At 41.9% G+C, this 17,349-nt stretch overlaps 1 protein-coding gene across 1 annotated transcript; it reads right to left on the bottom strand.

Annotated features, from left to right (window-relative positions):
- Positions 1–1,555: 1,555 nt before the first annotated feature.
- LOC134674422 (gustatory receptor for sugar taste 43a-like) lies at positions 1,556–9,955 on the bottom strand. The gene is made up of 9 exons (XM_063532487.1): positions 9,795–9,955; positions 8,838–9,034; positions 8,233–8,377; positions 7,353–7,493; positions 6,587–6,694; positions 5,303–5,479; positions 4,062–4,174; positions 3,705–3,869; positions 1,556–2,928 (listed from the first exon to the last, which is right to left on the bottom strand). Exons 1-9 carry the CDS (start codon positions 9,805–9,807, stop codon positions 2,860–2,862), a joined length of 1,128 nt encoding a protein of 375 aa, XP_063388557.1. The 5' UTR covers positions 9,808–9,955; the 3' UTR covers positions 1,556–2,859.
- Between the last annotated feature and the right edge of the window lie 7,394 nt (positions 9,956–17,349).

Below are 17,349 nucleotides of genomic sequence, written 5' to 3'. Positions count from 1 at the left end.
GAGGGAGAGAAACGCGGGAGCACCGCCGGCAGTGACACGGATGACAACGCGCAGCGGTACGAGGAGAAGGGGACGGAAGATATGGACAAAGAGGGGGATAGGGTGGACAATTATGATGTGGAAGGGGATAGTCCCTCGTTCAGTTATGATAATAATTAAGACTTGATTTGTAAAATGAGTTTTAAAATTAGTATATTTTGCATTTAATAAATACTTATTCTGTTTTTTGGTTTGTCTGAAGCAATATTGGCAGTTTTATTTAAATTCCATCCCCTAATGAATGATTGTAGCGGAAGAAATGAAATTTAAGTGGTCAAGTCAGTTAGAGTTAGACCAAGAAAAGTCTGCAGCGATTTTGATAGCCCATGCAGTGCAAGTGTTATTTTAAACGTCAAACGTCTATGAACGTCTATTTTTAAATAGCACTGCGTGGGCTATCCAAATCGCTGCAGACTTTTCTTGGTCTAACTCTATTTGTGGTTATTTGGGTATACATGTAGAATGTAGTGGACAATAGTTATTTGTTTTACAAGAGGGCAAAGTTGTTGTTTAACCGCTGATATTGATACCCAAGCAAGCGAGATTCCAGAATTTCGAAAAATGGGATTTTGAGCGTTGCGAGGGTTTCAAAGCACGAGGGTTAAACAAAATTTGCGCCCGAGTGAAACACAACATTTTTCACCACAACAAAATCAAACCAAATCAAATCCAAATTAATGTTATTAAATATTTATCATCCAAAATCATCATTTAACAGTCAATTCTATCAGCAAACATAAGAAAACAATTTAAAATTTGCATTTGATTACTTCGCCTCACATGTGAATAAAATGCAACTTTGCTATCAGTTTTTGAAGTGCAAAGTAAGCCTTTCCGAGCTGGTGTGGTGAAAATTAACTTACCGTCTCGTTTGTCAAGATCACAATCAAAGCATCTTGTATCTGTCACGCATTACTTTGACGCCATAGGATAATCATATTAAGTGTTCCGTGAACAAAGTTTTGTACGGAACACTAAAAGTTGAAAACGACGCCATTTTTATCATAAATTAAATTGACGTCAATCTCATCTAGCGACCACAATGTTCAAAATTCAATTGTAGAATCAGCCCAATGTCCTTGAATTCCATTATTGCGTCCGTGCCTCACACAGATAAAACATCCTCCAGACTTAGCATAGTCGTGCTACTCCCTCTGCCACGCATACGGTAATTTTACTCCATGTTCGAGTCGAAAGTGTCTTTGTGTGACGTCCGTGTCTTTGAACGGACCAATCACGGCACGGGACTTCGCTCACCTCGTCCCGCGCACCCCCGCATTTTTGGCATCATCGGTTGCATGAAATAATGGCTCTAAACTCGGTCTAGAGGATTCCTAGTCTATGGTGCCTTACTATTAACATTGACAAATTTAATCAGATTGTGCCAAAACTTGTCCCGCCTGGATCCCACTTTAAGTACCTACTGAAGGCGAAAGCGAGCGTTCTAGTAGCTAATTTAGCCTTGAAATTTCGAGTCCTTGAGACTCGGCTGATCCTAATTCTAACACTAATTTACTTAATTCGACCGTGAAGGATAACACATTTTATATTACTATTCAAACAATATTTATTCATAGTACTGACACATCTAATCCATATCGTATCTAGGCGTAACATTTAACGTATCTTAAAGTTCGAATTGGGCCGACAGACTTATTTTTTACTGATCGGCGAGATTACGTGGGCGGGAGGCGAAGCGTATTCTAATTTTATTTATAGGATATGAATTCGATCCATACCCATGCAATCCAGATCGAATTCATATCCTATTATTAAAAATAGAATACGCCTGGGCCAAATTCGACACGTACAACTGTCAGATTTCGCATCCACGTCAAATCAACAGTTGATTTTATCGCATACTGAGTGTTGATTCCATCAACATGAAGAATAATTTATTTCATAGGAAAAAGACAGTAGAAAAACAAATAAATAACTTATGAACTAAATACATCTATAAATAATACTAAATTAAAACTAACAACCCTAAATATATCTAAAATAAAATAAGGAATATAAAAACTACTCAAAGAGGCCTCCCCGCGCTACCCCCGGCGCAAAAGTGCCCATCACACTCGCTGCGTTACCGCGTTGAATCCATCAACGGTGGATAATATCATTTGGTACAACCAAAACTCAACTCTAAACTAAGGGTGCTTCGGTTTGGTTTGCTTGTCACCCTAACTGTGGATTGTTATGTCAAATTTTGACATTGTACGTATTCGAGAACTTATGATTTTTCCCGCATCAACGGGAGATCAACACGATACGTCAAACGTCGCTTGCCGAATAGGGGTCATGGTTGTATAGATAATATTGATACTGATATCGCACTACGAAGTCAGGAAAAGCCCTAAGCCACGTCACGCACAAGCTAAAATTTTCATTGTCTGAATATCAATCTAAATATCTCTATTGTCACGGAATATCTGAATTTATTAAGTGACCATAGAAAATCTGACTTTGAATTTCTGAAAATAATCACCTCGTTGAACTCGTGCAGAAAGACCTTAGCGAACTCGGCGCCGTCGGCTGGACAGAAACGGCTTTAGACAGAGTAGCATGGCGGTCTTTAGTATCAGAGCGGCTACCGCGAAAACCGAAATTCGCAAATTGCGGGGACCTTTCTCTTTTACTCCAAAAGGTGTAATTAGAGTGACAGAGAAAAACCCCGCAATTTGCGAATTTCGGTTTTCGCGGTAGCCCCTCAGAGGCCAAGATCCACTTCGGATCATTGCGCCACAGCAGTAAGTAAGTAATCAGCTCGTGTGATGTGAATTCAGGGAAATGCGTTGTCTTGGCATCGGTTCCGATTCAATCCTAAAGTTGGTCAGAGATCTTCTGAAACTGGATGATTATCACCAGGTAAGTCGTTACTCCGCCCAAAATCTGCAATAAAAAGAAAGCTATTCAGCTTTGTTTGTCTATTAAAGTCTGGTTCCGTTATAGAAACTCAGCTGAAGATTAGGAATTCTCTCGTACAATGAAAATTAATGGATGTAATAAAGGTCATCAACTTTTTAAAGAGCTATCAAAAAGGCTAATCGACTTCACTGGTGACCGAAGAGCTGGCCGCTTTTTTGCTCAACGTATTAGCATCGCAATAAAGAGGGGAAATGCTGCCAGCGCCCTCGGCACCATTTCTTAGATGTATATTTTAATTGTATTTAGTATTAGTTTTAATGTAGTTTTATTTTATAGAAAAGCTAGTTTATTTTTCTTTTTAATGAATCTACCTGAAACTGAAAATAAAGGTCATTAATGTAATTACAATTGCTGATCTAGAATAATGCTTAACACGTTCACTGTTCGTGCTCCGATTATCGTTAAAGGCAAATCTCTATTACTATTTATTGTTTTTCTAAGTTCTCTATGTGGCTTTTGAGTATTGCTGGGGGTTTTACCTGTGTCAACTTCAAGAATGGCAAAGTTTTTACTAAAAAATAAACACACCGTAGCCATGAGCGGGCGTGCTAACGCGTAGACGCCGAGTGGCATGTACTTGGCGTTGCTGAGTAGGATCTGCTTGGCGAACTGATCCAGCCCCTTCGAGAGCCGCTCGCACTTCGGGGCCAGGTGCACGATCAGCTGGCTTAGCAGGATCTGGGTGCGCTCCCTCTGTTTGTAACATGATTATAATATAACACTATAAATAATAAACACACCGTAGCCATGAGCGGGCGTGCTAGCGCGTAGACGCCGAGTGGCATGTACTTGGCGTTGCTGAGTAGGATCTGCTTGGCGAACTGATCCAGCTCCTTCGAGAGCCGCTCGCACTTCGGGGCCAGGTGCACGATCAGCTGGCTTAGCAGGATTTGGGTGCGCTCCCTCTGTTTGTAACATAAATAAAAATAAATAAATGTTAGGGGACATCTTACACAGATCTGCCTACCCCCAAAATTAAGCAAAGCTTGTACTATGGGTGCCAGGCGATGATATACATATTTATATACATAAATACATACTTATATACATAGATTACAACCATGACTCAGGAACATATACATATGAATGCAGATTACCTGCTCCTGTGTCCAGTGACAAGGCTCTATCGTCAAGAGGAGTGTGACGACGTGAAACAAGCTCCAGTTGATCTGTAATAGCAACTCGTACAGGATCCTTTCATCATGGTCAACTGCGGGAAACATTAGTGATATACAGGGTGCTTCCTGCAACAGGAGCAATAAATTAAACTAAAGGCTATACTCCTCAAACCGACCAACATTTGTTCAGCAACTTTTAAAAATTATGAATCCTTTAGACTTCCTATTTCATGCAAAATAAATATTGCCTTCAATGTACGCTGACATCAGTGTGTTTGACGTTACTTGTCACGCTTTTAACATATCAAAATTTGCAATACATTGCGTCTTAGAATAAACTTTAAAGTGTAATAAAAATCAAACCATGAGCTATTTTCAAAAGTTGCTGAACCAATGTTGGTCAGTTTGAGGAGTACAGCCTACAGTTTAATTTATTGCTCCTGTTACAGAAAACACACTGTATATCAGTGATTTTGAACTCGAGAGCCCGAGGCCTCCTCCCCCAGAGGCATCGCGGGGGTTTAGTTAAAATAAAAAATAAATTAAACAAGATTATTTGGTTACGGACTACGGAGATATAGTCTCACCAGGAAAAGTCTGCAGCGGATTTGATAGCCCACGCAGTGTAAGTGTTATTTATACGTCATATTAATTTAATAGAAGATTGATGTTTAAAATGACACTTGCACTGCGTAGGCTATGGTCACACTGAGTTAGATAATAATGAAATGACCTTGATACTAATCATCAAAACAATGGTAGGTACATACTAGGGAGTGCTCCCGGTACTGGTTTTCTATACAAATACAGTACCGAAACCGGGAATTCCCGGTTCTCGCCATTCAAACTCAGTACCGGCAGCATTCCCTAGTACCTACCATTGTTTAGAAATAGTAGTAGTAGCTAGGTTAGGCTACATTAATTGCGGCCTGGTCGCCCAAAAATCACTTATGGCCGTCTTCTATGGGCTGCCGATTGGCCAGGTTAGGAACTCTTCGCAAGAGATATACCATCCCAGATCCCGTTAATAGCATTGTGATGTCGCACACTCTAAGGCCCACTTGCACCATTCCACTAACCCGGGGTTAACCGGTTAAACCTGGAGTTACCATGGTTACCAGTACAATTTGACACTGAGTTGACGGTTAAACCGCTTAATCCCGGGTTAGTGGGATGGTGCAAGTGAACCTAAGAGAGAAAGTGAGACAGCATGATCGTACATCTCTGCAGAAGGTAGTATGGAGTCAGCACCAGCCGGATGAACGTAGACATGAGAACGAACATCAGGAACACGCCGTTGGACGCGTTCAGCTGTCTCGTTAGCTCGCTTATACGCTCGTGGGTGAGAGCGAGACGCCGAATGGTGGCTTGCGCTTGAGACAGGGTCATGGAGTCTCCTGAAAAGGAATAGGTTGGTTTTTGTCGAATTGCCTTTGGAGGAAATGGCTTTGGCCGGTCGAAGTATTTAGCAGATGGCGCCAGCATAGCTTGCCTTGTCAATTCAATACCTAGAATTGCGTCAAATTATTGTTTTTTAATGGAATTTTATGCCCTGGATGCCAGCCCTTTAAGCCAAACCTCATGGAAAAAAGGGGCAAGCTATGATGCCGCCATCCATGCAAACCTTTGAAATTTGCCAACCCCATTGCCACACTATTTATTAAACTTTTTTTTAAGTAGCAGATTAATTTCACAGGGATAAATACATTTACGTAATCAAGTTTTTTTTTCCAGTAGTGCGATTTTAGTGTGTGGCGTTAACTCAGCAACATCGAAAAATGATTCGGAGGGGAAGGGGGCGAACTGATAGTTCCTGTTTGTAATCTTGTGGTCAGTTGGACGATATGATGATTGGGAATTGAATAAAAGACCGGTCAAGACTATGTCAGGCCATGCTCAGTGTAGGGTTCCATGATTGCATCACATTAAGTGGACTAAACTTAGCTATGATAAATGGTGACCAGCAGCGGCCCCTCTCCCGCGGCCTCGCCCTTAACGAGGCCCCGCGGGAAGCAACCATTTTTATTACACACATTGAAAGAAGGCGTCGCCGGTGGGAATACCTCACGGCTAGATTAATTCACTCTACGCACATTTGTGAAACCCACCTGGGGCGTGCATGCTGCCAACATAAATACTATCTACAGGCAGGTGATCGAGCCCATCATTACCTATGCGGCCGAAATCTGGGGCCAGGCTACCAATTATAAAAATGTTTGCGATTCTCTTCTTAGACTACAACGCGGGTTTGCCATTAAAATACTTCACGGCTTCAGAACTCTTCCCACAATCCCATCAATTTTGATAGCAGGACTACCCGAAAAAGTTAAAGAAGTGGCGTCTACAGAAATGGTTAAACGTACGAAATTAACTAATTACCTCCCTAATGATATCCTTTATGACAAACGTGCGCCGGTCACTGAGTTGTTGCATCCTGATCGGCGGCCCATTATAGAATTACAAGACATTACACGTACATGAATATTGCTAGATTGGAGTGTTACCTGGAGACTTGGCTGGCTTTGTGAAGCAGTCGATCAGTGTGTTCCGTTCAGATTTCGGTGGTCTCAACAAGTCTTCCAATGCTGTAGTTGGCTCCAATTCGAACTTAGCTGGAAAATGAGGCCATGAAAGTGAAATTAAATATACAAGGTGTTACTGACCATATGGCTTTAAATCCAGGGCTCGATTCTACTCGCTAAACTGAAATACAGAAAAAAAGTTTTACTTTTTCATACATTTTGGCTGATCAGATGTGGACGTTTTCTATGGAAAAGCCAAACATTTTTCCCCGATTTTTGGGTTGGTCCAATAGTAAAAGTAGCTCAGTTTAGCGAGTAAAATCGAGCCCTGGAATTAAAGCCCCATGGTCAGACACATACTGTATAACATGTGTTTCCACCTCCAAAATTTATTACTATGTGTATTTTCTATGACTTTTTCAATGTATAATTTATCATATTAGACATACCTATTAAGAGCAATTGTGAGGGGTATATTGTACACAGCTCCATTGCAGAAGAACAAGAATTCCCATCAGGTTTCCTACGTAGTATGGCCCGGATTAGGGAGTGCTCCCGGTACTGGTTTTCTATACAAATACAGTACCGGATCCGGGAATTCCCGGTTCTCGCCATACAAACTCAGTACCGGGAGCATTCCCTAGCCCGGATCAGGTGGCATACATAAACGCATTTCTCCAAAGGAAAAAAAATAAGGTTCCGTAGTTTCCCTTTCCCATGTAGATATAATTAACTGGCAGGTACTGACCTCTGCGCAACGTTGCCAGCTCATCATTAACGGCAACCACGGCGGCATGCACGGCGAGCACGGCACAGCTCCATTGCAGAAGAACAAGCACTCCCATCAGGTTTCCTACGTAGTATGGCCCGTACATGCACATTATGTACCCTGGAAATTATTTTCTTCATAAGGTGGTGGTACTAGTGCTCGACATGCCAATGCACAATAGATGGCACCTTGCTGTCACCTCTATGACAATGACTTAAATTTCAAGATGACGGCGTCGAGCACCAGTACGTTTACCTTATCAGTTGTTAGGGCATTGTGATCCTATGTTACACTGTAATTAATTATTAACTCTATAGGTGTAATCATATATATAAGTATAGGTAAGTGAAAGTCTTATACCTAGGTGTGAATGAAAGTGAAAGTCTCTAATATTCTTCAATTTAGGCATATTACAATGCCTACTACTAATCAATTTTCTATAGAGAATTGTACGTGATCACTGATCAATTGTACGTGATCACTGAAAATGAAGTGTTGGATGCCCGGACCCGGACCGTTCTAGCTTGAGTTATCCTCTACGCTGACATCGACTGCTATACATGATTAACTCAAATGTATGGTCGTCGTCAGCGTCGAGCGTGCATACTCGGAGTACATCCCATGGCTCACAGGTAAAAGCTTCATACTAACGAGCGATTTCTCATAAAATGCGGCTCGATGCTGACAGATGTGATTCCACCCAAAGGCTTGTGCACACCGGGTGCGTGTGCGTAGACGTGCACGTTGTAATATACAGTTCCTTATGAGTGACGACACACCGCTCGCTTGCGTGACGTGTGCGCGCTCGTGCTCGTCTACACACACGCAGCCAGTGTGGCCTGGGCTTAAGAGTACTTACACAATTTGCCGTCCAGTAAGGGCCCCAAAAAACTATAAAAGTCAGCTATCAAGATGGAGGCTGCCCACAAAGGTATGCAGACGATTGTAATGGTTTTGGTCCTTTCGCTCCCTGCCGATGAATTTATTTTGAGTTCTGTGCTGACCTGAAACAAATAGCACCATTTTACCTATCAGCATCATCACCTTATGAAAGAAACCTAGGTATTTTTATTTTTTTAAATTCACATGGACAAAACGAAAGCGAGGGGACAACTGACATAGGTAGTCAACTATAGACCGACCGCTTAAATGAGTACTCGCCTGCGCGGTACGAGGGCGACGGGGTAGGACGACTAAGGGTGGCGGGGAAGGTGCCGATAATTTCTTATTTAGGAAAGTTTGAAAAATGTATGGAAATTTTTTGACACTTTTTTTTCTCCTATAAGGATGAAAAGGGCTCGCGATTCTGACTAGAAATAACACAAAAGTGGCAAAAAAGGTCACAATATAGAAACGCTCATACATACATAAGATTCTCATCTTGATAAGGCCTGAATCAGGCCGCCTGATACAAACAGCAACACTCAACGCACACAGAGTGCATAACAGTGTGGGCGATGGTACCTGTCGCAACTGATCCAGCACGTGAACTAGGTGGTACATCCTCTTGGGCGCCATGTAGACGGCGACGCTGGCAATCATCATCATCAGCAGCATATCGGAGCTCCACACGAACATCTTCAGCGTCGTCTCGCCGATGCGGATCCTCTGTCCGGGCTCTAGGCAGATGTCCAGGATAAAGGCTGCCAGCATCACCGCGTCTGGAAGATGAGATTGGCCAACATTCTAAATAAAGCGTTTAATTTCTCCATTACCTAAAGGTTTTCTATAGACCGACCGCTTAAATGGGTCATCGCCTGCGCGGTACGGGGGCGACGGGGTGCACCTTCCCCGTTCCCCGCCGCCCTTAGTCGTCCTACCCCGTCGCCCCCGTACCGCGCAGGCGAGGACTCATTTAAAAGCTGTCGGTCTTTACAAGATATCGCTCTTTAGCGATAAAGCCGCCTGTTGTTTACTTCTGTTCTGTCTTTATATTTTATGTGTGTTTATTTGTAAATTTATTTTGAGTTTGTGCAATAAAGAGAATTATTATATTTTATATCGTATGTATGGTGAGAGGGCGCGGAGGGAGAGGGGCGCCAGCTGTCGAGGGTGCCCGTGAAGCGTAGCGGTAGACGCCTGTATGTTGACGCGCAGATATGATAGGTATAGGTATACTCGTATAACAGTCATGATAAGACGCTGTGCCGCAGCGAGGGTGGTGGAGGGGGAAAGGTGCAAACCATCGAGGGTCTGCGTGAACCGGAGCGGGCAGAGACCTGCGTATTAACGCATTCACTGCCAGGGGGCGTGGCCTAGGAACAAACGTGTATGACGGTGAACGCACATGTGCGTTGGGGGCAGTGAATATTTTAAGTTGTCGCGAGGAGTAGCGGCGCGAGCACATCCGATACCACGCATTCTTGAGGGGGTTCTGATAAATGGGGAAATGATAGTGTATTAATATAGGTGAATACTCACTAAAAACAGTCATGATGAGGCGCTGTGCCGCGGCGATGGAGGGGGAGGGAGAGGGGCGCCAGCCGTCGGGGGTCCGCGTGAAGCGTAGCGGGCAGACGCCGGCGCATGTCGACGCGCGGAGGAGCAGCGCAAGCGCACCCGACACTACGCATTCTGGAGGAGGATCTGCTGAAATTATAATGAATATTTATTGTTAATGAAATATAGAAAACCGTCGCGAACATACAATTACGGCTCTTCACGTCACCTCCTTTAGGGGCATATATGTCCAAGTGTCAAAACGTCCAGAGCCAGTTGGCTCAGTTTTACAACCTTCACTACGCGTAGTGAAGTGGTCTAGCGGCTAGACCACTACGCGTAGTGAAGTGGTCTAGCGGCTAGACCATCCAACGCTACCGAGTCCATTGTCCAAATAGTGCTGATGATAGGTAGACGTCCACAGGGCCGAATCGCACGCATCGGACGGTGCGTCCACGGATCCACGGTGCGGATCAGCGGTCGCACTTGTGTGACTTTATATATACAAAGAATACTAAAACGCGCGATGCTTCTCTGTGGACCTGAAGTGTATGAAGTGGAAGTGAAGTATGTCGTGTGAGTAAGAACTCATGTGTGTTTCTTACCTCGATTTTTAATCATTTGATCATTTACGAGATTATCTCCCGATGGCCATTGCACAGGATATCTGAACATTTTTAGGTTATTCATTTGCTAATTTACTTCAAAGTTTATATCAAATAAGCGTTACTCCCAAACAGACAGTTTTTGTCAGTGTAGTTAAAAATAAACATTAATATTTGCAAATTTGTGTGATCCAAAGCAGGTCCGTAGGGACGCTTAAAATAAATTAAAATTGCTGTTTTCCGTTCCAGTTTTTGTTTTTCCTTATCACTTTCTTAATGAGTCTCTCCGGCCTGCTTAAATCATAATTTAATTAGGGGCTAAATATTTATTAACAGGGCTTTTTCTGTTTTACTAAAATCTGATTATTTTTTAATGAATCTTTCGTGAAACTACCGAGCGCGCTCCATCAGGCTTGTACAGAGACTACGCAGCGAGTGCCTTAGGTCGTGGTTCAGGTGTTAAATAATAGGTGTTACTGGAAGTGGTCTTCAATAGGGTATCTGACTGTATTTAACATAAATTATTTTACACCATGCATGAAATAATGCACCAGAAGATTATAGAGGAACGTAGACAGCAGTTATTTTTGCACAACACAATACCAGAGGGCCTACCGCGAATCACGTTCCACGTGTTGTCTCTCTGTCGCACTTGTAAATTCGTACGTAATGTGATAGGGAGGCAACACGTCCAACGTGGTTCGCGGTAGGCCCTCAGACTGGATGATGTTTAGAAAAAATGTGTCACCCACATTCATTTTGCAATAAAATGTCAACTTTAAGTGTAATTTTTTTGAGTTGACATCTTATTTCGTAATGAATGTGGGTTGATACATTATTGTTAAACACCATTTATTTTAAAACCCGTATAAATGAAATTAATAAATGTTTTAGGATTGACACCAGGCAAGTCCAACAGAACTTTTTATTCCGTTACTATGGTAACCGTAAAAACTCTTACCACCTTAAACTAAGGTACTAACATATAAGGCCAATGGACCAGACGGTATACCTGCACGTGTACTAAAGCAGTGTGCGCCTGAGTTGTCTCCTGTACTGACACGCCTGTACCGCCTCTCTCTCCAAACAAGAACGGTGCCGAAATCCTGGAAGCTTGCAAACGTGCAGCCAGTACCCAAGAAGGGTAGTCGTGCTGATCCCTGCAATTACCGACCAATCGCCATTACCTCCATGCTCTGTAAAGTCATGGAAAGGGTACTTAACGGCAAACTGCTGGCATACCTCGAAGCAAATGATCTGCTCAGTGACCGTCAATATGGCTTTCGCCGAGGTCGGTCTACTGGGGATCTTTTAGCGTATGTCACGCACTGCTGCGGCGAGGCCATCGAGAGGAACGGTGAAGCGCTTGCTGTTTCACTGGACATCTCGAAGGCCTTTGACAGGGTTTGGCACGCAAGTCTCCTTAGCAAGCTTCCTGCTTACGGCATCCCTGCTGATTTTTGTAGCTGGCTATCTGATTTCTTGAGTGAACGGTCGATCAGAGTAGTTATTGATGGCTGCTCTTCGGACCTCATGGCCATTGACGCCGGTGTTCCTCAGGGGTCTGTTCTCTCCGCAACCCTTTTCCTGCTCCACATTAACGACATGCTGCAACCCAGCATTGTAGGTTATGCAGATGACAGTACGGTTGTTGAGAGATATTTGGCTAGTGCAAGGGACAGCAGGGAGGATATACGTTCACAGAGAGAGGCCATGGTTGAGCGAATGAACTTGACCCTTAGTCTCGTTTCCCAGTGGGGTGATGACAATCTGGTCACGTTCAATGCCTCCAAAACGCAGGCGTGTCTATTTTCCGCTAAACGGAGTCCATTCGACCTGACTCCTTCTTTCCGGGGTGCATCTGTACCTATTACCGACAGCCTGGAACTCCTCGGCATGGAGCTGAGTTCAGTCCTCGGCTTCGGCAGCTTCATTGAGTCTAAAGCACAAACTGCGGCCAGAAAGCTGGGCGTCCTAAATAAGGTGAAGCGATACTTCACACCTGGACAGCTTCTAACACTTTACAAAGCTCAAGTCCGGTCGTGTATGGAGTATTGCAGCCACCTGTGGGATGGCTCAGCTAAATACCAACTCGCCGCTTTGGACTCAGTGGAGCGCAGAGCCAGGAGGATGATTGGCGACAAGAAGCTAACGGCTAAGCTTCAGACTTTGGCCCATCGGCGGAAAGTCGCCAGCCTGTCGGTATTCTACAGGTTGCACTTCGGGGAGTGTGCCCAAGAGCTACACGAGCTCATTCCACCGTCCCCATTCTACCATCGGACTTTTAGACGCACGGCCGGTTTCCATCCTTACTTGGTAGATATTCCGCCAATTCGCACTAAGCGCTTTGCTTCTACTTTCCTTATGCGCACTGCCAAGGAATGGAATTCCTTGCCGGCGTCTATATTTCCGTGCTCTTATAACCCGGCAACCTTCAAATCAAGAGTGAACAGGCACCTTCTGGGCGAGCTCGCTCCATCGTAGGCCACGTCTACGCCTCGGCTAGTCTGTGGCCATGAGTAAACCCATGCATAATAAAAAAAAAAAAAAAAAAAAAACTTTTTATGTGTTAATTTTATATTAAATATATAGTTTTGTGGCTACAAGACCGAGTTTTCTTCTTCAACCTCAACTGAACCACCTCACCGCTGAACAATGGTTTAATAGGTAAAGAGTACGTAATTTGATTGCGACGTAACGTCACATGCTAGTGTTTTATATAAATCCCATAGTAGCAAAATCGCTTTGACAGTTCGAAAAATGAAACTGATTTGACTAATAGTCAAATACCCTATTAGGCTATAAATTGCTTATATTCTGCCTCATCCAGTAGTAATAGACTCTGGTACTATGACCAGTCGGGCTTACGTTAACATTTCTGTTTGTTTACCTAAAACGGTGACGTTTCACCTGTCAGTTTTACTGCCTTTTACATTGATGACACATTTAAAGACACACAACCCTTATTATTGCAAGTTGAGTAAATCTTGGAAATATTGTTTTAACAGGCAAAGTCAAATAAACTATGCTATGACACGTATACCTACGTTTGTTAGTTAAATGATATGGCTTTGTCCCAGTATTATCAATTCAGGGCCCGTACATTTCATGCCTTTGACAGAAAAATGAGGTCACGCTACATAGATTTCCATTTTTGGGTTCCGTACCTTAAGGGTAAAACCGTTAATTTTACGTTAAAGAGCCATTACCTAAATACATTTTAACAATAAATGAAAGTTATTAATTTATAAATCCCACAAACATTATTGGTAGGTATATTCAAAGTAAGCGCAGCGTAGGACGTCCACCCACAAGATGGACAGACGATCTTGTTAAGGTCGCCGGAAGACGCTGGATGCGGGTCGCTTCCAACCGGCACGTATGGAGGTCCAAGGGGGAGGCCTATGTTCAGCAGTGGACGTCTTATGGCTGAGATGATGATGATGATGATGATATTCAAAGTCAATGCACGCTAAAATAAATGTCCTAACACTCCTAACTTAAAATCTAAACACATTACTAATATACCATCCTACTTACACCATCAGCCCCATTCCAACCCCTACCCAGACCAAAAGTGCCAAAGATACTAGCGGCATTACCGCGCTGGATGGCAAGCAATATCAGTTGGACTAGGTAGGAGCCTGAACGGGGATCGCACCTTCTGTCACGTAGACGCCGCCCCAAGTCTCTCAATTATTATTATTATTATTATTTGTATGTCTTTCCATATCTCGGGACCATGGGGTCCCGGACCTTTGGGAGGCATGCGTGGGGCCGAAGCCAACAGCACAGAGGCCCTTTAAGACAAGTTTGATGTTATGTAATACACCAGCTAGAACCCATCCACGGGTACAAATAGATACCCGTAAATCGGTCCCAGCTGGCATAGGAGCTATTGTAAATACAGTGGAGAAGAGTGCCGGTTATGGTGTTGAAGTTTGGCTGGTCAAAAGATTGGGCTATTGCAGAGAGGTCCGGACACCTGCCATAACAATGCTTCTACACGTTATCGAGGCAGGCGGTGACTTGCCACTAACTAGGTGGGCCCCTGAAACTGTCGTCGTAAAGACGACCAGGAGCAACACTGGTGTAGGCGGCTCAGGGGTGTCGAGAGGTGTGCGCCGCTTTCTACCCAGTGGCTGTTAACAGCCACTGTGCCAACTCGCGTCTTATGCATCTTTCACTTCCACCCCTGGAGCATATAGCTCTAGCGACTCCTCTCTGGACGGCCAATGAAGGCAAGCCAGAGCTGAGAGTCCTGCGGGTCTCCTTGGGGTCCACTCCGACCGACGAAGACACGCCGGAGACGGAGACCCTGACCGACTCTCGGGAGCACTCGGGTCCGTGGGGTCGTTACTCCCCAACAGCTCGCCACAAGCTGCCCTGCGGGCTTATTATTATTATTATTATAGCCTTTATTATTCCTTAAAAAGATTCACATTTAGTTACAAGTATATACATAATTTTTTTTTTTTTTTTTTACAGCTTGAAGTAGTAAATACATTTCATCATTATCATAAGTTGCAAATATGCTTAATGCTATGCTGATTTTATATAACAATAGGTTACCTAATTTTTAGAGCAACAAATATATTTGATTTATAGTAGTCAAGATATTTAAATAATTTTAATAACAACATTTAGGAAGTCATGAATGAATAAAAATAAGATTGTAAAATTTAATAAAAAATAAAATATAATAAAAAAGTATACCTAATAATAAATTATTTTTGGTCATAAACCGTGAAATAAAGATAATTAATTTAATAAATGAGCAAAATTGTTGTATAAAATTATTTAAAATCCGTTTAAAAATATTGAAATAATCATAATATATCTATATCACAGTCTTAAAGTTAATCAAAACAAAAATAATAATTGCATTATAAAAATAGTTCACATTTTGTTTGTATTGCATTATTAAATCCAAAAAAAAAGTTAAAATAAATTGTAAATAATTAAAACGCATTTCATCTCGATAAATTGTAAACTTACGATTAAAAATATAAAAAATTCAAAATAATAATAATGTATAACATGCAGTATATATATGTTTTTTGTTAGTTAAAATATCTTCTAAGGACCTCTTCTCGAGTAAAGGCCTCCTCCATACTCTTCCAGGTGTCTCTATCTCTTGCTTTTCTTATCCAGTCTTTTCCCGCCACTCTGACAATCTCATCGTTCCATCTATCTTTCGGCTTTCCTTGCATTCTTTTATTGGGCGGGCCTGTCCATGTAGTGATTTTTTTTGTCCATTTGTCGGCGTTCATACGGGCAACATGGCCAGCCCACTTCCATTTTTGTTTCTTACAGTATTCTAGAGCGTCTATAACATTCGTTTTTTCCCTGATATGGACGTTGCGTATTCTGTCTTTTCTTTTAATATTTAAAATGCTTCTCTCTAAAGCTGCTTGACATGTTCGAATTTTGTGTTTGGTGTCGTTTCCATATATCCATGTTTGGCTGCCGTAGGACAGGCAGGGAAGTATGCAGGAATCTAGAACTTTTTTCTTTAGTTTTATAGGGATTCTTGATTTCAATCCTCCTGACCTCCATGACCCTCCAAGTCTCTCAATAAATTGTTTTATATTATATTGAGGTAACACGGAACATCCATTAGACATAATCCCTACTTTTTTGTTAAAATGAATTTTTCTTGTCGTTTATTTCCTATTATATTAAATTTTATGATATCTTTCTTTTAGATAAGCAAGGCTCAAAACAGTCTTCGGGTAGAAGCAATTTATTTACTGTAATTACTTTCACGTCGCAATAGAATTTAAAAAGTTTTGACATCTCCTTTCTTCTTTAGGCAATAAAATACCTACCAGATTTTTTGTTTTTTACTTATTTACTTACTTAGAAACCTACCTATAATGTTACCGATCTAATTGTTATTGGCTATCTACCCTTTTATCACCATAGTATTTATTTATTAAAAAATATTGAAAACTCTGTGAGTTATTATGTGTTCGAAACCTGACAATGCCTACAAAAGCGTTCGCATCTGTCACTGTGTTTATAAAGTTGGTCAAGGAGATCTTGTCAGTAGAAAAAAGTGGCAAATTTGAAAAATGTAGGCGCGAAGGGATATCGTCTTATAGAAAATTTGAATTTCGCGCCTTTTTCTACTGACAAGATTTGCTTGACCATCTATACCAGGCGTAATATAATTAAATATTATTTTTACATGATATAATTTGCCAAACGCAAAGGAAACGTTTATGACAGTTTTTCAGAGAGAATTTGTACAAGGAAAGTGGCATTATACAGAATCATCACCATAATATTTATTTATCAAATAAACATTGAAAACCCTGAACACTGTAGGAAATTAATTAAGTGTTCGTAACCTAACTGAGGCCTACAAACGCTTCCATTAGTAGAGTTAAACTAAGAAAAGTCTACAACAATTTTGATAGCATATGCAATACAAGTGTTATTTTAATCTTCAGACTTCTATGAAATTATGACGTATAAATGACACTTGCACTGCGTGTGCTATCAAAATCCTTGCATACTTTTCTTGGTCTAACTCTATTAGTTTGTAAAACATACTTATTTGCTATGTAATGTTCATTATTTTCTCACTTCCCGCCATTGAGCAATGCTTGAGATTGCGTAAGAATATTCTGAGGATTCTTGATGATATCAGAAATTCCGGCTTGAGGATTCTGAATTATATCTGTCACTGTGTTTAAACTAGGCGTCTTTATAGGCTTCACTAACACTTGGAACATCCCGAGCACTAACGTAGCATCACCAGAGTCTATAGAACCAAGTGCTGATCCTATGGAGCTTATATTAGATCCTCCAGGAACCAAAGATCCCAAAGATCCAAGACCAGATGCAATTTGTCTTTTATCTCTTTCTTTTTCTTCATCGTGTTCTTGTTCTTCCTTGTGCTCGTGACAATGTCTTTTTATAAT

The sequence above is a fragment of the Cydia fagiglandana genome, chromosome 20 (assembly GCF_963556715.1).
Source record: "Cydia fagiglandana chromosome 20, ilCydFagi1.1, whole genome shotgun sequence".
Taxonomy (NCBI): Eukaryota; Metazoa; Arthropoda; class Insecta; order Lepidoptera; family Tortricidae; genus Cydia; species Cydia fagiglandana.
The sequence above is the reverse complement of the archived record's forward strand: the minus strand, read 5'-3'. Positions and strand labels throughout refer to the sequence as shown.